Genomic DNA, 17,248 nt, shown 5'->3' on the forward strand with positions numbered 1-17,248 from the left:
ACTGGAAGTAAAGTGAATGAGTTTTTGAGGGACAACTACCTCAGACAGTATGTAACAGAGGGCACACTAGGCTGAGGATCCTGGATTTTATAATCTCTTGAGAGGATGTAATTATAAACGAGTTGTCCAATCATCCTCCAATTGCTGAGAGTGACCATGAAGTGATTACCTGGGTGGTTGCCAGCAGTGTGAGGACCTCTGTGAGAAAAGGCAGGATTCAAAATTATCACCTTCATAATTACCACCCTTCATAAGGGTGGTAATTATGAAGAGCTCAGGAGACAGCTTGTGGGTGTAGCATTGAACGAGGAGTTAGCTGGAAAAGAGATCAGTGCAGCTCAGGGGATATTCAAGAACTCTCTGGTAGAGGCAATGTCTAAATGTATTCCAAAGTTCAGAAGGGCAAATAAGGTAGATGTGAAATGGATGAATGAAGAGATTAAGCATGTGATACAGAGAAAAAGGACATTATGAAGACACCATAAGAGAAGTGGAAATTACCAATTCAATGAGGATTACAAAGGAAAAAAAGAAAGGATTACAAAGAACAGGCAAAGCTGGTAACTTGTTTGGTTTGTAAGGGTAGCAAAGGTGAGATATGAGCAACAGTAGCTAATGAAACCAAAAAAAGAATCCTAGAGAGTTCTTTCAACATGTAGCCTGAAAAAAAAGAATGATTATGGAAGGATGACTTTGATTGGATAAAATGGTATAAAGACAGCTGTTGCAGAAGGTGTGGTGGAGATGCTTAATGAGCAGTTCCTATAGGTCTTTCAATCTTGTGAATGTGACTTCATGGAGAGGTTGAGAGGGGTTGATGATGGGGAGGAATGACTGAGTGTAAGTGAGCAAGAGGTGTATGGAGAGTTGAGCAAACTTGATGTTAATAAGGCTGTGGAACTTGAAAGTATATCACCATGTATTCTGAAGGAATGTACCAGGAAGTTGACATCTACCTTGACATATTTTTTTAATATGAGTATTGCACTGGGTCAAGTTCCTAAGGAGTGGAAGGAGGTGAAGATTGTGCCACTTCATTAGGGAGGTTATAGAACTCAAGCATCCAATTATAGGCCTATCTGTGTGTCATGATTCTAGTAGCAAGACTTATACATTGGTTAGACATAACTGGTAATTAGTTTATGGAATTAACAACGCATAAAAAGTATATTAATTAAAGGTAACTTTAATGAATAACTTCTATATTTCGGCTATGTCACATTGCCATCTTCAGGAACATAAAGATATGGTATGTGCACTCAGGAACTAACACAAAGCAAATGAGGAAGAAAGAAAGAAACTAATATTGTTCCTAAAATCCTAATGGTGCCCTCTTGCGGGCTAATTTGGTAGTCTTGGCAGTTGGGCTGAAGTTCTCATAATGAAAGTCTCCCAAATTTGGGGCAGTTTCATGCACCCAAATTTGTTGAGGTTAGGAACGTTTTTTTAGAGCTGCTGAAGATTCTTTGAATAATCTTTTGTATTTAAACTTGCTGCGATGAATTATTTTAGTTTTCTTCCAACGAATTTTATGATGGGTATCTAAGGCATGGTCTGCAGCCCAGAGCGGCTGTACTGATGAAACTGGATGTAGGCTTGGTGTTCTGAAATCCTGATATTTGTTGTTCTGCCTGTTTGGCCAAAGTAGGACAATTTGCAGCTGCAAGGGACCTGGTATACACCAGGTAGGTCTACGGGAAGTGGTTGGTCTTTGGTAGAGCGGATAAGGGATGCCAACTTTTTATATGGTCTGTAGCAGGAAGTAAGGTCATATTTTTTGAGGATATTGGTTATTTTCTCAGAGGTGCCCTGGATGTAGGGGATGGTGATAGACTTGGTGTAATCGTTATTGTGGAGGGGGGAGGGGGTTGTGGTTTACAGGTTTTAGTATTTTTTGGATTTTTTTGGAGTTATAGCCATTGGCTAAGAAAGTGTTGAGGATGTGGTTTAGTTCAATAGTCAGGGCCTTGTCATCTGAGCAGATTAATTTTGCCCTGTTATATAGTGTTTTTATCACCCCATATTGTTGTGAGGGGGGGGGGGGATTGCTGGTGAACGTTCCTAACCTCAACAAATTTGGGTGCATGATACTGCCCCAAATTTGGGAGACTTTCATTATGAGAACTTCAGCCCAACTGCCAAGACTACCAAATTAGCTCGCAAGAGGGCACCATAAGGACTTTAGGAACAATATTAGTTTCTTGCTTTCTTCCTCATTTGCTTTGTGTTAGTTCCTGAGTGCACATACCATATCTTTATGTTCCTGAAGATGGCAATGTGACATAGCCAAAATATAGAAGTTATTCATTAAAGTTACCTTTAATTAATATACTTTATATGCGTTGTTAATTCCGTAAACTAATTACCAGTTATATCTGTGTGTCAGGTGTAATAGTTAAGTTCTTAGAGAAGCTTGTGAGAACTAGGATCCAGAATTAGGTTGACAACAATGGCATTATCTTTGATGGACAGCTAAATGGAGGTCGTGTTTTAGTAATTATTTACTTATTACAATAAGGTGACTGCTTCCTTGGACAGAGGAGAGGGATACAAAGTAATATACTTAGATTTCACAAAGGCTTTTGATAGATTACTGCAGGATAAGTTGATAGTCAAACTAGAGCAGATGGGATTGGATATTAGATTAGTGCATTGGAACAGTGACTGGCAATCTGATAGGTATCAGCAAGTTGTGTATGGGGGATCAATATCCTGGAAAAGAAAGTCACTAGTGGTGTACCTCAGGGTTCTCTTTTAGGTCCATTACTGGAATAAGAATCTCTCTACTTCTACAAGTCAGTGTCCTTTGCATAAATCCCAGAAGCCTTTGTGTTGCCTTCACAATTTTGGCAATGTGTCCCCAAAATTTCAGATCATTATCCACTGTCACCCCCAAGATCTCTTATTTCCTCCACCTCCTATAATATATACTCACCAAACATAAATTCTACATCCCATCTGTGTTAACATGTATGTTAATGATATTGACAAAGATTTGGATAGAGATGGAGAGGGTTGAATAGATTGGTGCATTGGATTGAAGATTGGCTATCTGATAGGTATCAACAAGTAGTGTATGGGGGAGAGATATCCATGAAAAGGAAAGTTACCAGTGGTGTACCTCAGGGGTCTGTTTTAGGACCATTACTGTTTAACTTGTATATTAATGATACTGGAGAAGATTTGGATGGAGATATTCAGTTGTTTGCAAATGATGCAAAGTTGGGACAAAAGAAGAGTAGAGAAGATATTGTGGCCTTACAAGAACACTTGAATAAATTGAGTGATTATGCATGGGAATGTGCGACGCAAGTTCTGAACGTCTAAAAGGTCTACAAATTACTTTAATTATTTTCAATCTTATTTTTGAGGGTTCAGATTTGGGTTTTTACACTACTGCAGATTCAAAAAAGGTATTTACTGTGGTGAAGTGTAATAGATTTTTTTTGTTTGATCTGTGCTTGGTGGCAAAGGTATGGCCCATTAGATCTAACTGATCTTAAGATCGGTTAGATGGCGTTAGTGTAGACGATGAAGGTTGGTGCAGTGGTAGAGACAGAAAGCTGTAGGTTGATGGCCTCCCTCGATGAATCTTTGCACTCCCTGGAGGTGTTACGTAATAATAATAATAATAATAATAATGTTGCAAAATATAAGGTTTTAAAATTTGGGAAACAAAGATGGTATGTAGAATTTATGTTTGGTGGGAATATATTGTCGGAGGTGGAGGAAATAAGAGATTTTGGGGTGATAGTGGATAAGGATCTAAAATTTACAGGACACATTGTCAAAATTGTGAAGACAATATAAAGACTTCTGGGAATGATGTGGAAGACACTGACGTATAGAAGTAGAATGGTTCTTTTTCCATTTTATAAGGCTTTGATTAGGCCACACGTGGACTACTGTGCCCAGTTTTGCTAGTTTTCAAAAGTACGTAGAGATGTTGGAAAAGGTTCAGAGGTGACTGACTAAGGTAGTTTCTGACCTCTGGAATGTCGAATATGAGAAAAGATTGAGAAGTTGCAATTTACAGAGTCTAGTGCATAGGTTCCAAAAACTTTTTTGGGCCACCGCCCACTTTGCAAGACATAAATTTTGTAACACCCCCCCATTATAAAAGTTTGAATAAAACCATATTTCAAATATTTGAGACTGAATAAAACCATATTTCAAATACTTAATACTGTAATGTCGACATTTCTTCTTATATTCAGACATAATGAAGTAATAAAATTTTCAAAAATATTCACAAAATAAAAGATTTAATTTTCACTTTGTATGACTCCACTTATCTGTCACAGTTTCGACTCATGATTGTTGGCAAAGCACACAAAAAATAATGAAACTTATTCCTAAACCACTGGTATTTATAGATTTGAAATCTAGCCCGAATCAACTTACATGCATTGACTTGTTTGCTATACCATTGTACTCGTGCTTTGAACAAGTCACTGCAAGCACCCATATGTAACAGAGTGCACACAAGGATTAAGGGTCTTGGATTTGGTCATCTCATCAGAGGATGTAATTATCAATGAGGTGTCAAGTCATCCACCAATTGGTGAAAGTGACCATGAGGTGGTTGCCAGCAGTGCAAGGACCCCTGTGAAAAAAAGGGTATATGTGGAACTACAGGGGGGGGGGGGTGATTATGAAGAGCTCAGGAGACAGCTTGCAGGTGTAACATGGAATGAGGAGTTAGCTGGAAAAGAGATCAATGCAGCTTGGGGGATTTTCAAAAACTATTTAGTAGATGCAATGTCTAAATGAATACCATGGGTGAGAAGGTTAAATAAGGTTGGTGTGAGATGGATGAATAAAGAGATTAAGCATGCAATACAGAGAAAAAGTGCATTGTGGAGGCAGCATAAGAGAAGTGGAAGTAACCGATTTCATGAGGTCTACAAAGACCAGGCAAGGAGGGTGACTTGGTTGGTGAGAGTAGCTAAAGAGAAGTATGAACAGCAGTTAGCTAATGAAGCCAAAAAGAATCCTAGGGAGTTCTTTCGATATGTAGCCAGCAAAAGAAAGAATGATTATGCAAGGATGACATTGATTGGAGGATAAAGACAGCTGTTGCAGAATGTGTGGTGGAGATATTTAATGAGCAGTTCATAAAGATCTTTCAATCTTGTGAATGTGACTTCATGGAGAGATTAAGAGCAGTTGATGATGGGTTGATGATGAGCAGTTGATGATGATTGATGAAACTGACTGTACGTGAGCAAGAGTTGTTTGGGGAGTTCAATAAACTAGATGTAAATAAGGCTGTGGGACTTATAATATATCACTGCGTATTCTGAAGGAATGTGCCAGAGAGTTGACACACCTGACTTGACATATTTTTTTAATATGAGTCTTGCACTTGGTCAAGTTCCTAAAGAGTGGAAGGAGCGCAAGATTGTGCTACTTCATAAAGGAAGTGATCGAACTCAAGCATCAAACTATACGCCCATCTGTGTGTCAGGTGTTGTGGTCAAGTTGTTGGAGAAGCTTGTGAGAACTGGGATCCAGAGTTAGGTTGACAACAATGGTATAATCTTTGATGGACGGCATGGATTTGCTAAAGGGAGGTCATGTTTTAGTAATCTACTTACTTATTACAATAAAGTGACTGCTTCCTTGGACAGAGGAGAAGGATACACAGTAAGATACTTGGATTTCGCAAAAGCTTTTGATAGAGTACCTAATGATAAGTTGACAGTCAAACTAGAGCAGATACGGTTGGATATTAGATTAGTGCATTGGATTGGAGACTGGAAACATAAATTCTACATCCCATCTGTGTTAATGATATTGACAAAGATTTGGATAGAGATGGAGAGGGTTGGATAGATTGGTGCATTGGATTGAAGATTGGCTATCTGATAGGTATCAACAAGTTGTGTATGGGGGTGCAATATCCAGGAAAAGGAAAGTCATTAGTAGAGTGCCTCAGGGGTCTGTTTTAGGGCCATTACTATTTAACTTGTATATTAATGATATTGGCGAAGATTTGGATGGATATATTCAGTTGTTTGCAGATGATGCAAAGTTGGGACGAACCATAAAGAGTAGTGAAGATATTGTGGCCTTGCAAGAAGACTTGAATAAATTGAGTGATTGGGCAAGCAAATGGGGATGTGAGTTCAATGTTGCAAAATGTAAGGTTTTAAAATTTGGAAAACAAAGATGGGATGCAGAATTTATGCTTGGTGAGAATATATTGTCAGAAGTAGAGGAAATAAGAGATCTGGGGTGATAGTGGATAAGGATCTAAAATTTAGAGGACACATTGCCAAAATTGTGAAGACAACACAAAGATTTCTGGGAAAGATGCAGAGTACACTGACGTGTAGAAGCAGAGAGATTCTTGTTCCGTTGTATAAGGCTTTGATTAGCCCCCACGTGGACTATTGTGCCCAGATTTGGTCACCGGGTTTTCAGAGGTATGACGAGATGTTGGAAAGGGTCCAAAGGCGACTGACTAAGGTCGTTTCTGACCTCTGGAATGTCGAGTATGAGGAAAGATTTAAAAGATGTAATTTGCAGAGTCTAGTTGAAAGAAGGAAGAGGGGGAGATATGATAGAGACCTACAAGTTGCTAAGGGGTTGTTATAGGATCAATGGTGGAGAAGTTCTACAGAAAATAGTGGGAGATCATCGTAGAACCAGAGGTCATCCCTGGAAACTGTATCAAGAGGGTGTGAGTAGGGGAGTGAGAGGCAGGTTATTTTGTGCAGAGTTGTGAATGATTGGAATGCCTTGCCTGAGGGTGTGGTGTCTTCATGGAGTTTGAATGTGTTTACGACACGGTATGATGAGATGTGTGTGAGATAAAAGGACCTCCTAGATGAGTCTTTGACTCCATGAGGTCTTGTTTAATAATAATAATAATAATAATATTCCTGTCAAAACATGCTGAATTGAGTGAATTACCTACGTAATAGTTGACCGACATACTACTAGTTAAGACTCGTCTGCTGCATGGATAGACTAAAGCCTGTATGGCACAATCAATTTTTATAATAGCAAAAGATGGATAAATTTTTTAAGTATATAAAAAATAGAAATTAAAATATCCTGTATGACAGGTTCAATTTTCTCACTGACATAGAAAATTGACATCTTTTTCTATCTGACATGGTAAATTTTCAAATGATTAAATAATTGAAATAGAATATTGATAAAAAAATATCATGTGAGACAGGCATAAGATGAATTAAAATTCAGTATTTAAATTTTTATATGATTATCTAATTGCAAAATCACAAAAATAATTAATTTTTAAATATATATTATTAATTTCTTCTATAAAGAGCCACCAACCCCTAGACCGCCTGATCGCCTCAAATGCTTCTAATCCCGCTATAGCCCTTCTAGAATGCTTCAGCGCACACTGGGGGGGGGGGGTATCGCCCACTTTGAGAACCTATGGTCTAGTGGATAAGAGGAAGAGGGGAGGACGATAAAGACCTACAAGTTAGTGAGGGGGTTGTTATAGAATGAATGTTGGAGAGGTTCTACAGAAAACAGTGGGAGATCAGGGTAGAACCAGTGGTCATCCCTGGAAACTGTACAAAGAGATTGTGAGCCTGTGAGTGAGAAGTAAGTTTTTTGCTTACATATTTGTGAATGATTGGAATGCCTTGACTGAGAGTGTGGTGACTGCAGAGAATTTGAATGTGTTTAAAGTGCGGTATGATGAGCTGTGTGTATGAGAAAAGGATCTCCTAAATGAGTTCTTTGACTCTATGTTGTCTTGGGGTAATAATAATAATAGCAATACAATAATAATATAGTTTGCCCACAGATTCGAGACCCTTCGACACTTCTGTGCATGTGAACAGGAGGAGAATCCATTCCGATAATAGGGTAATCAGTCTGTATTGTGGGATGAGTTGTTTATTATTACACGTTAGAAAATTAACGTCTCTTTTATGATCATTGTAGTTAACTATGTTGCTTGTATAACAGTTGGAAAATTTTACCTATAAATCACATGATTTCGCGTGTTGGTGACCAATTCATACGTCCTTCATTTCTTTCTCCCCTTCAGCATGAATCAACTATTCTTGGTAGGACGTCAAGCAGAGAGACCTACAAACTGTGGGCAAACTATAATAATAATAAAATCACCATACAATGATACTTGTGGATCCTTAGTTACCATTTTCATACCAATATCATTTGTCTTCATCTTCTTCACTCTTCCATACCTATCTGCTATTCTGTTCATTTTGCTCTGCATACACCTCATCTCTTCTGCTTGTTCACCAAGTCACTTTCAAATCTTGCATCCTTTTACGCTATCATTCACTCTTGCTATTTTATCCCCATTCACCTACACTTGTTTACTGTCAACCTCGCTAGCCACTTTACTGACAATTGCACTCTGTTTTTCAATATCATTACCACCCACTTTATCATCAATCAAACTCTTTTCCTCATCACTTCCACAGCATCTCTAAAAAAAGATATATATGCATAATCTTCAACTGCTGTGTCAGTTATGACGCCATGTTCCCTACTCATATATAAACTATTTAAACTCATATATAAGCAAGGCTCTTGTCCCATTAGAATATCATATTTCTTTCATGCCTGCACTCATTCTTTTTTTGTTATTCAGCCTCTTTTCATAAATATCCTCAACATCTTCCCACGCATATGTACTACATTCACAACACCATACCATTTTTAGAAATCTGCAGTTTACTTTATTTGTCTTCCACACAGACCTATGCAAGGATTTTCATTTCGCTGCCATGTTGCATCAGTGTGCTAACAAAAAGATTGAATTTATGATAACATCTTCTAAAAAATGTATCCAAACATAGCGTTCCACAGTCTAATATTTCACAGTAATAATTAGTCTGCAATTTATACAATATACAATATCAGCACATATTTAAATATAAAATTTACTTATCTTGCTGCATCCCACACAAAGTCCGATGTGCAAGCCACAGCACCTATCGCCAAAAAGGTGATAAGTGGAAGGATGATGAGAATGATAATTTGGCTTAATAACCTCATTATCTGTACTTAACAATGTAAATTCCTTCAATAATTAGGTAACTCTGTGAGTTACTTTAGCCACTTCCACAATATATCCTCTTAACTAACTGCTTGGCATCACTCACATATTCATAGTCTCATCAGTATTCTGCAGCTCAGCTGCATCAATCTAGTACACAGATTAATATTTTCATCACAAAGTGCATGACTCAGTTTTGCATTATCAGCAAACAACTGAATTTTTTCCATCATAATTTTTCCTATATCATTAATGTGTAAATGAAATAATCATCATCATGTGTCATCTCCATTCAGGAAGTTGATTACCATGTCTTTCCACCAACTTCATTCCTGTGCCTCCCTTGCACATTCCGCATATGTAAGATATGTCCAATTCTTAAGATTGCTACTCTAAGCAATTCTTTGCATTGCTTGTTCCCTCTTTTCCTCTACCATTCCTTCCAGGACCATTCTTTATAGGCTGTCATGTCATGTCTTAGCAAATGTCTGAAGTATTTGGTCTTACTTCTTTTGATAGTTTTAAGAAGACTTCTTTTTTTTCTCCTGTCATTTGTAGAACTTCTGCCTTCGTTTTCTTATGAGTCCATGATACCTTGAAAATGTCACTTAATAATAATAATAATTAATGATAAAAATTTTCTTGTATATTTCTTCAATATATAAATTAAGGAGTATTGGGGATAGTATACATCCTTGTCATCCTTGTCTTTGGATTGTAAACACCATAGACATGTCGTTGTCAACTCTTATTGCTGCTGTTTGTTCCCAGTATAGATTTATTAACAGCATTATATCTTTTCCATCCATTCCAGTTTTATTGAGACTTGATCAGTTTCATATGGTTGATCGCATCAAAAGCTTTGGTGTAATCTATAAAGCATATATAAATGTCTCTATTTTTTATAGATATCTTTCTGTTATTGTTCTTAGAGTGAAAATACTTTTGTTCCATCTTTTGTGCTCATTTACCAGTATCTTTTATACTGGGAAATGAAATAACTACATCCAATTACAGAATCCTGTGGCACTAATCTATTCACAAGTCTTCTCCAGAACTTTACTGCCAAATAAATTGTTTTAGTAATCTACTTACTTATTACAATAAAGTGACTGCTTCCTTGGACAGAGGAGAAGGATACACAGTAATATACTTGGATTTCGCAAAAGCTTTTGATAGAGTACCTCATGATAAGTTGACAGTCAAACTAGAGCAGAGGGGGTTGGATATTAGATTAGTGCATTGGATTGGAGACTGGCTATCTGATAGGTATCAACAAGTTGTGTATGGGGGTGCAATATCCAGGAAAAGGAAAGTCACTAGTGGAGTGCCTCAGGGATCTGTTTTAGGGCCATTACTATTTAACTTGTATATTAATGATATTGGCGAAGATTTGGATGGAGATATTCAGTTGTTTGCAGATGATGCAAAGTTGGGACGAACCATAAAGAGTAGTGAAGATGTTGTGGCCTTGCAAGAAGACTTGAATAAATTGAGTGATTGGGCAAGCAAATGGGGATGTGAGTTCAATGTTGCAAAATGTAAGGTTTTAAAATTTGGAAAACAAAGATGGGATGCAGAATTTATGCTTGGTGAGAATACATTGTTAGAAGTAGAGGAAATAAGAGATCTGGGAGTGATAGTGGATAAGGATCTAAAATTTAGGGATCACATCGCCAAAATTGTGAAGACAACACAAAGACTTCTGGGAATGATGAGGAGGACACTGACGTGTAGAAGTAGGGAGATTCTTGTTCCATTGTATAAGGCTTTGATTAGCCACACATGGACTATTGTGCCCAGATTTGGTCACCTGGTTTTCAGAAGGATGAAGAGATGTTGGAAAGGGTCCAAAGGCAACTGACTAAGGTAGTTTCTGACCTCTGGAATGTCGAGTATGAGGAAAGATTGAAAAGATGTAATTTGCAGAGACTAGTGGAGAGAAGAAAGAGGGGAGATATGATAGAGACCTACAAGTTGGTAAGGGGTTGCTATAGGATCAATGGTGGAGAAGTTCTACAGCGAATAGTGGGAGATCAGGGGAGAACCAGAGGTCATCCCTGGAAACTGTATAAAGAGGGTGTGAGTAGGGGAGTGAGAGGCAGGTTTTTTTCGTGCAGAGTTGTGAATGATTGGAATGCCTTGCCTGAGAGTGTGATGTCTGCAAGGAGTTTGAATGTGTTTAAGACCCGGTATGATGAGATGTGTGTGAGATAAAAAGACCTCCTAGAGTCTTTGACTCCATGAGGTCTTGTTTAATAATAATAATAATAATAATAAACTACTTACTGATATCTTTTCAACAGCTTCATATTCATCCAAATTACTGCAGTTTATGTAAGAGAACTTAATGCGGAATCTAATCATATTAAACATATTGAGAGAATTCCCTATGTAGAACCTAGTAGATATGATGAAGTTTGATGATATGATTGAAATATAAAAGTTGATTTAGGGTTTGTACAGAATTAATGCAGAAGAGATTTTTTTCTTATTGAGTAGAGTGTAACATCAATGTAACAAGTGACCTTCCCTTGAAGTTGTATGAGGGTGTGAATGGGAGAAGCAATGACAGATTTTTTTTTCTTCTTGGAGAGTGACTGCTGAGTGGAATGCATTACCTCAGAGTTTGGTGAGTGTACCACATCAGAAGAAGTTTAAGACACATTTTGATGATTCTAAGAAAAATACCTTTAATAATAATATAAGTGACATCACTGAATTAAGAGTGTGTGCTAATAAACCAATAAGCCAAAAGGATAAAAAACAAAACACTCATGAGATCAGACTGTGCATGTATATAACATCAGGAATACATGTACTGAATTTTTTTCAAGTGTAAGAATTGGGCCTGGTTATTATCTGAATGCTTGATGTTAATTCTCTCTTTTTTTAATATGAGTTATTATATTTTGATTTCAAGGAACCTGGCCACAGAGTCATGGAAAATAGCTGATTAAGAAGAAAACTAAAATCATCAATTATATATTGTTATTATTATTATCAACAGACCTCTATGGAGTCAAGAGACTCATTGTGGAAGGTCGCACTCTCACGTGCACAGTTCATCATATCTCTACTTAAATGCATTCACTGTCCCTGCACTCACCACTCTCTCAGGCTGTATCTGGTAATTAATCTTTATTAACTTATACATCTATATATCATTGTAAAATATATAATTTTCTGTTGTTGTTTTTTTTCTAAAAATCAGTAGCCACTGGGGAATTCTTCAGAGAGTACTATTTTCATTCTTGATTACTTCCTCTCCATATTGCAGTGTTAAGCATTTTGATGTAGTAATTTTCTTATATACAGATAACTAAATAAGCTTATATGTTCGGTCGCAAATCCTTAGCCATGGAGAGATTGACTGTGAAGAAAAATTAAGCTTACATACATGAGAAAAAGTCTGTCAGATTTCAGAAATATTGTTTTCGGAAAGTATACCTAATTCATTTGTTTTTAACCTGTTTGGAAAGGTCAAAAAGAATATATTTTCTGATAAATCATCAAAATATGTATTTTACAGCAAATAAATTTTTACTGCAGACAATTCACTCATGTTGTTTTGCATATTTGTTTTCAGAATCCTGGATATGCTGGAAGACAAGAATTGCCAGAAAACTTGAAAGTGATGTTTAGGAGTGTAGCTATGATGGTTCCAGATAGACAGGTATGTAATATATTCCAAGATAACTTTAAAATCCATTATGGTGATTATATCTTTTAAATAGCTAGCTCTTCTTAGACAATGCCAGTTATTATTATAGTTATTATTATTATTACACCTTCATGGAATCAAAAGCCATATGAGAGGTCTCCACTCTTATGTACAAAGGTCATTGAACTGTGCTTCAAACTCATCCACAATATCTACACCCACCACATTTTCAGGTAATAAATTTTACATTTAGTAAACACTTTTCATGCAAAAAAACTTCTATCTTCCTTGCTCATACATTCCTTACATAGCTACCAGGGATAGCCTCTTGCTTTGTACTTTTTCCCTCTCCTCTCTCTCTCTCTCCTTCCATTCTATAAAAAAGAGAGGAAGACAAGAAGGATAAAACAAGATTTAAATTTTAAAAGACCAAATTATTTATCTTAAACATAGATCCCTCTCCTTTTGCTAAGCAATCTAAAATTGCAGTTTTCCTTTCCAAAGAAATTGCTTTTCTTTGGTGCTTTTTTTTCTCCATTGGGCCAAATTAAATCTCTAAAATAAAAATTAGCAAAATTTAGACTTACGATAATGAAAAGACAAACACTTACTCACATGTAAAATTAAACTTCATGGGCACTACTGCTTACATGTTACTAACATTACCGCAGAATGTACTGCAACACGCTGTTCGTTATGTACAACGGTACCTAGTTTTGAAGTTATGTGGTGCATAACTTCAAAACCACATAAAAAAGATACGTATAAAAAGAGACCCAAGTGTATAAAGCAGATGATTATGATACACTTAGGAGGCAGCTTGAAACAGTAGCATCGCAGAAAGTTCTGTAATGGAAGGATGTTCGTAGTGCACAGGGGATAGTCAAGGGATATCTGGAGGTATCAATAGTACTGTATATGCAAGATCAGGAGAGTAAATCGCATAGTAGTTAGATGGACAAGTAGTATTATTAAGCATGAGTTGCAAATAAATAAAGTATTGTGGAGTAAGGAAGAAAGGTGATCCACAACACAAGCTCATAAACAGTACATCAGGCAAAAAGGTGACTAGCTTGGTAAGGAAGGCAGAATCAGATTATGAGAATGAAATTAGCTGAATAGATGAAATAAAATCCAAAAGAGTTTTTTTTTTCTTAACGCAGCAAGTAGGAGGAAGAATGATTATTGAAGGACAACTTTAACAAGTGCAGACAGTAGAGAGGTAATGGAGGCAGACAAAATTGTTGAATGATCATTTTGCAAGAATATATCATCCAAGTAAAGATATGGTTATGACAGAGGTGACAGGGATTGATGTTAGAACAGAGGTTGATGAATTGGAGGTACTTAACATATTGCAGAATGCAAATACAGATGTGGAATTGGATGAGATATCGGCATGCATTTTATGAGAATCTGCAGGGATACCAGTGATGCCTGTGACTAGGCTGTTTAATTTTAGTCTCAGATCTTGCAAAGTCGCAAGACAGTGGAACAAGAGTGAAATAATTCCTATGCATAACTGAGGATCTAAGTCTGTGGTTGTGGTAAAAGTACTGGAAAAGTTGGTTGAAAAGATAATTCAGGAATTGGTGAATAAAATATGATACTCTGTTATGGGTAACATGGCCTTGTGAAAGGTAGGTGAAGCTTTAATAATCTATAAACTGCAATCGAATTATTTTGGTTTTGTGACCACATTTTTCTTAAAAAAGACTTTTTTAAAAAACTAAACAAGTACTAAAAAAACAAACCCGACAAGTTTCGTTAGTCATCAGACTAACATCTTCAGGGGTAAAGATAACTAACAGTTTAAAGCACAAACTATAAGAAATTACGAAAAAAACGAGTTCATTTGTCAAAAAAGTTCGTTAAAAAACTGAATAACAGATCTATACAACCGTTAATACGTGTTAGCTGGAAAAATGCTATTTGATGTCGCATTCTGTGGTTCACTTTCACTCTGTTCGATAAACGGTAAATTTTTGATAAACGCTGACTAAACTTGATTTAAAATCAAATCTTGATTTTTGTTGCATTTCGTAGAAATTTTGATCATATTTGTTGCCCCTTTGAATTTTCTTGTGAAATAGTTTTTATCAATGTAGGACATGTTTGTTCTGTCCCAGAGTACATCATAACCAGTAGAAGTTGTGTGAAATGCCAAACCAGACATGTTCTCTCTTTTTTTGTACGTCCTTTGGATGTTCGCTCATGCGGATTTCTCCCGATCTCCCTGTCTGGCCTACGTAGCAGATGCCACAGGAACAGTGAATACCGTAAACTCCTGATTTTTTCATTGGGTGATGTGGAGGTTTCGGAGGATGAAGAGACTCGGATATCTTTTCAAGTGGTACAAAAGTCACTTTTATGTTGTGCTTGTAGAGAAGTTTGGGTAATTTATCTGTGACATCCTTGATATAAGGAAGGGTGAATTCGATCTTGAAGTCTTGTTTATTTAAGTTTCTTGTAGGTGCTGTATTGAGAATTTTCTTAATTAATTTAGTTTGGAAATCATTCAGTTGTAGGATCTGTGTTAATTATTGTATTTCTTCTTTCTGCTTTTCTTCTGTCCTGTGGATGCTGTATGCTTTAATCCCTTAGGGTTTTTTTTTTTTTTTTTTGAAGCCTATTTTTTGCTTGGTGTGGTGTGAGGTAGCATGAAGGAATCTTCCTGTGTTTGTCGACTTTCTATAAATGGAAAACAATAATCTGTTTTTTATTTCATTTATTTCTATTAAGATGTCTAGGAAAGGAAGTTTTTTATTTTCTTCTGGTTCCAGAGTAAATTTTATGTTAGGATGTAAGTTATTAAGATAGTCTTTAAATGCAGTCAGTTCTAGTGCTGTTCCTGGCCAAATGATGAAGATATTGTCCACATAGCGGAGCCAAATTTTTGATTTGATGTGCCAGTTTTGTGGAGCATTATTTTCAAATTTTTCCATGTACAGGTTTGCTAGAGCTGGTGAAGGGAGTGAACCCACTGCTAATCCTTCTTTTTGTTCCCAGAGTTTGTCTTGGTAAAGGAAGAATGTGTTTTTTATGTAATGTTCATAGAGCTGTACAATGTCTGGTGGGAAGAGATTTTCTAGGATGTTTACTGTTTCATTTCTTGGAATCTTTGTGAAAAGGCTGACCACATCTAAACTCGTTAATATGTATGTCTGAAAGATCAATGTGTATATTTTTTACTTTCTCTACGAAGTCTGTTCTGTTCTTAATGAACGATGGTGTTTTTCCTATATGTGGTAAAATCAAGTTCGTAAGGTGCTTTGCCAGATTTGAGGTTAGGAGAGTCCCTTCCATCTACTATCTGTCTTAGTGGTACATCTCATTTATGAATTTTGGGAACTCCATATATTCTAGAAACTAATGGAAATTTACAATCCAAACTTTCGATTGTAAATTTCTTTTTAGTATCTCAGACCAATTTCGTTTATTCTTGATAAGTTCATTGGTTTTGTTGTGAGTTCGCCAAGTGGGGTCCCTGTCTAATGCTATGTAGGTGTTGGAATCTTCAAGAAGGCTTTTCATTTTTTTGTTATAATCTTCTGAGTTTAAAATCACTGTTGCATTCCCTTTGTCTGCTTTGATTATAACTATGTTTTTGTCTGATTTGAGTTTATTAAGGACTGCAAATTCTGTTTTTTGGTGGTAATTTACAATTTAATAGTAATGCTGTGCTTTGAATGCGGGTCAGATCTGCTATATCTCCTAGTACATTTCTTATTTCTTTTTCAATTTGGGCTATGATATCAATTTTCGGGACTTGTCGTGGCATTACAGCAAAACCAAAGCCTTTCTTAAGAAGATTTGTTTCATCTCTTGTTAGAACTCTTGGGGAGAGGTTAATTGCTACTTTGGAATGATCTAGATGTTTCCTTTGCTTTTCTTTTTATTTTAGAAGGGAATTGAATTTTTTAATTAGGCTGCGTTTTTTCTTTTCAGACACCATTGTAGCTTTATTGTATGTGATAGTGCCTATGTTATTCCATAGTTCAGACGGAAGTGATATGGCAAGTTCGTTATGTATATTACACGTGTCCTGGTTAATCTTGGACAATTCTGCTCTAGTAGCTGCAATTCTTTCTCTTAATATAGCTAATTCCATTTTTTGTATATTCTGTTAGCCTTATAGGATTTCAATGCACGTTTGATTTTTATAAACTTGGGAACAATTTCATTGTCCCTGCAACATGTTAAAAATATCAAACAGTTTATAAAGTTATTATTGTTATTATTATTATTACTCTTTGAGTCTAAGGACTCCTTGGGTGACTCCAATAAGTCCTTAGACTCATCGAGGGAGGCTCTAAAGATCATGTCCATCACAAATATTTGCCATTCACACAGTATCTACCATACTTTGCCTTGAACTCATTCACTGTCATAGCACCCAGAACAGACTCAGGCAGCTTATTCCACTCATTCACCACTCTAAAAGTAAAAAGCCCAGCTTCCATGGATGTCCCCTAGTCCTCCCACCACCAATCCGGTTCTCAAAAAATCCTCTGCATTAATTTTATAGAAACCCTTCAGCAATTTGAATGTCTCAATCATAT

At 36.5% G+C, this 17,248-nt stretch overlaps 1 protein-coding gene across 1 annotated transcript in view; it reads left to right on the forward strand.

The window, feature by feature from the left end:
- LOC150095635 (dynein axonemal heavy chain 8-like) overlaps nucleotides 1-17,248 on the forward strand; it is a 2,108,518-nt gene that overhangs the window by 786,716 nt on the left and 1,304,554 nt on the right. Inside the window, exon 37 of the mRNA XM_090409931.1 lies at nucleotides 12,612-12,698. Coding sequence (XP_090266057.1) covers nucleotides 12,612-12,698 — 87 coding nt within the window. The remainder of the gene's footprint in view (nucleotides 1-12,611; nucleotides 12,699-17,248) is intronic.

The sequence above is a fragment of the Typopeltis vanoorti genome, chromosome 20 (genome assembly GCF_054136105.1).
Source record: "Typopeltis vanoorti isolate ZY-2024b chromosome 20, IOZ_Tvanoo_1.0, whole genome shotgun sequence".
Taxonomy (NCBI): domain Eukaryota; kingdom Metazoa; phylum Arthropoda; class Arachnida; order Uropygi; family Thelyphonidae; genus Typopeltis; species Typopeltis vanoorti.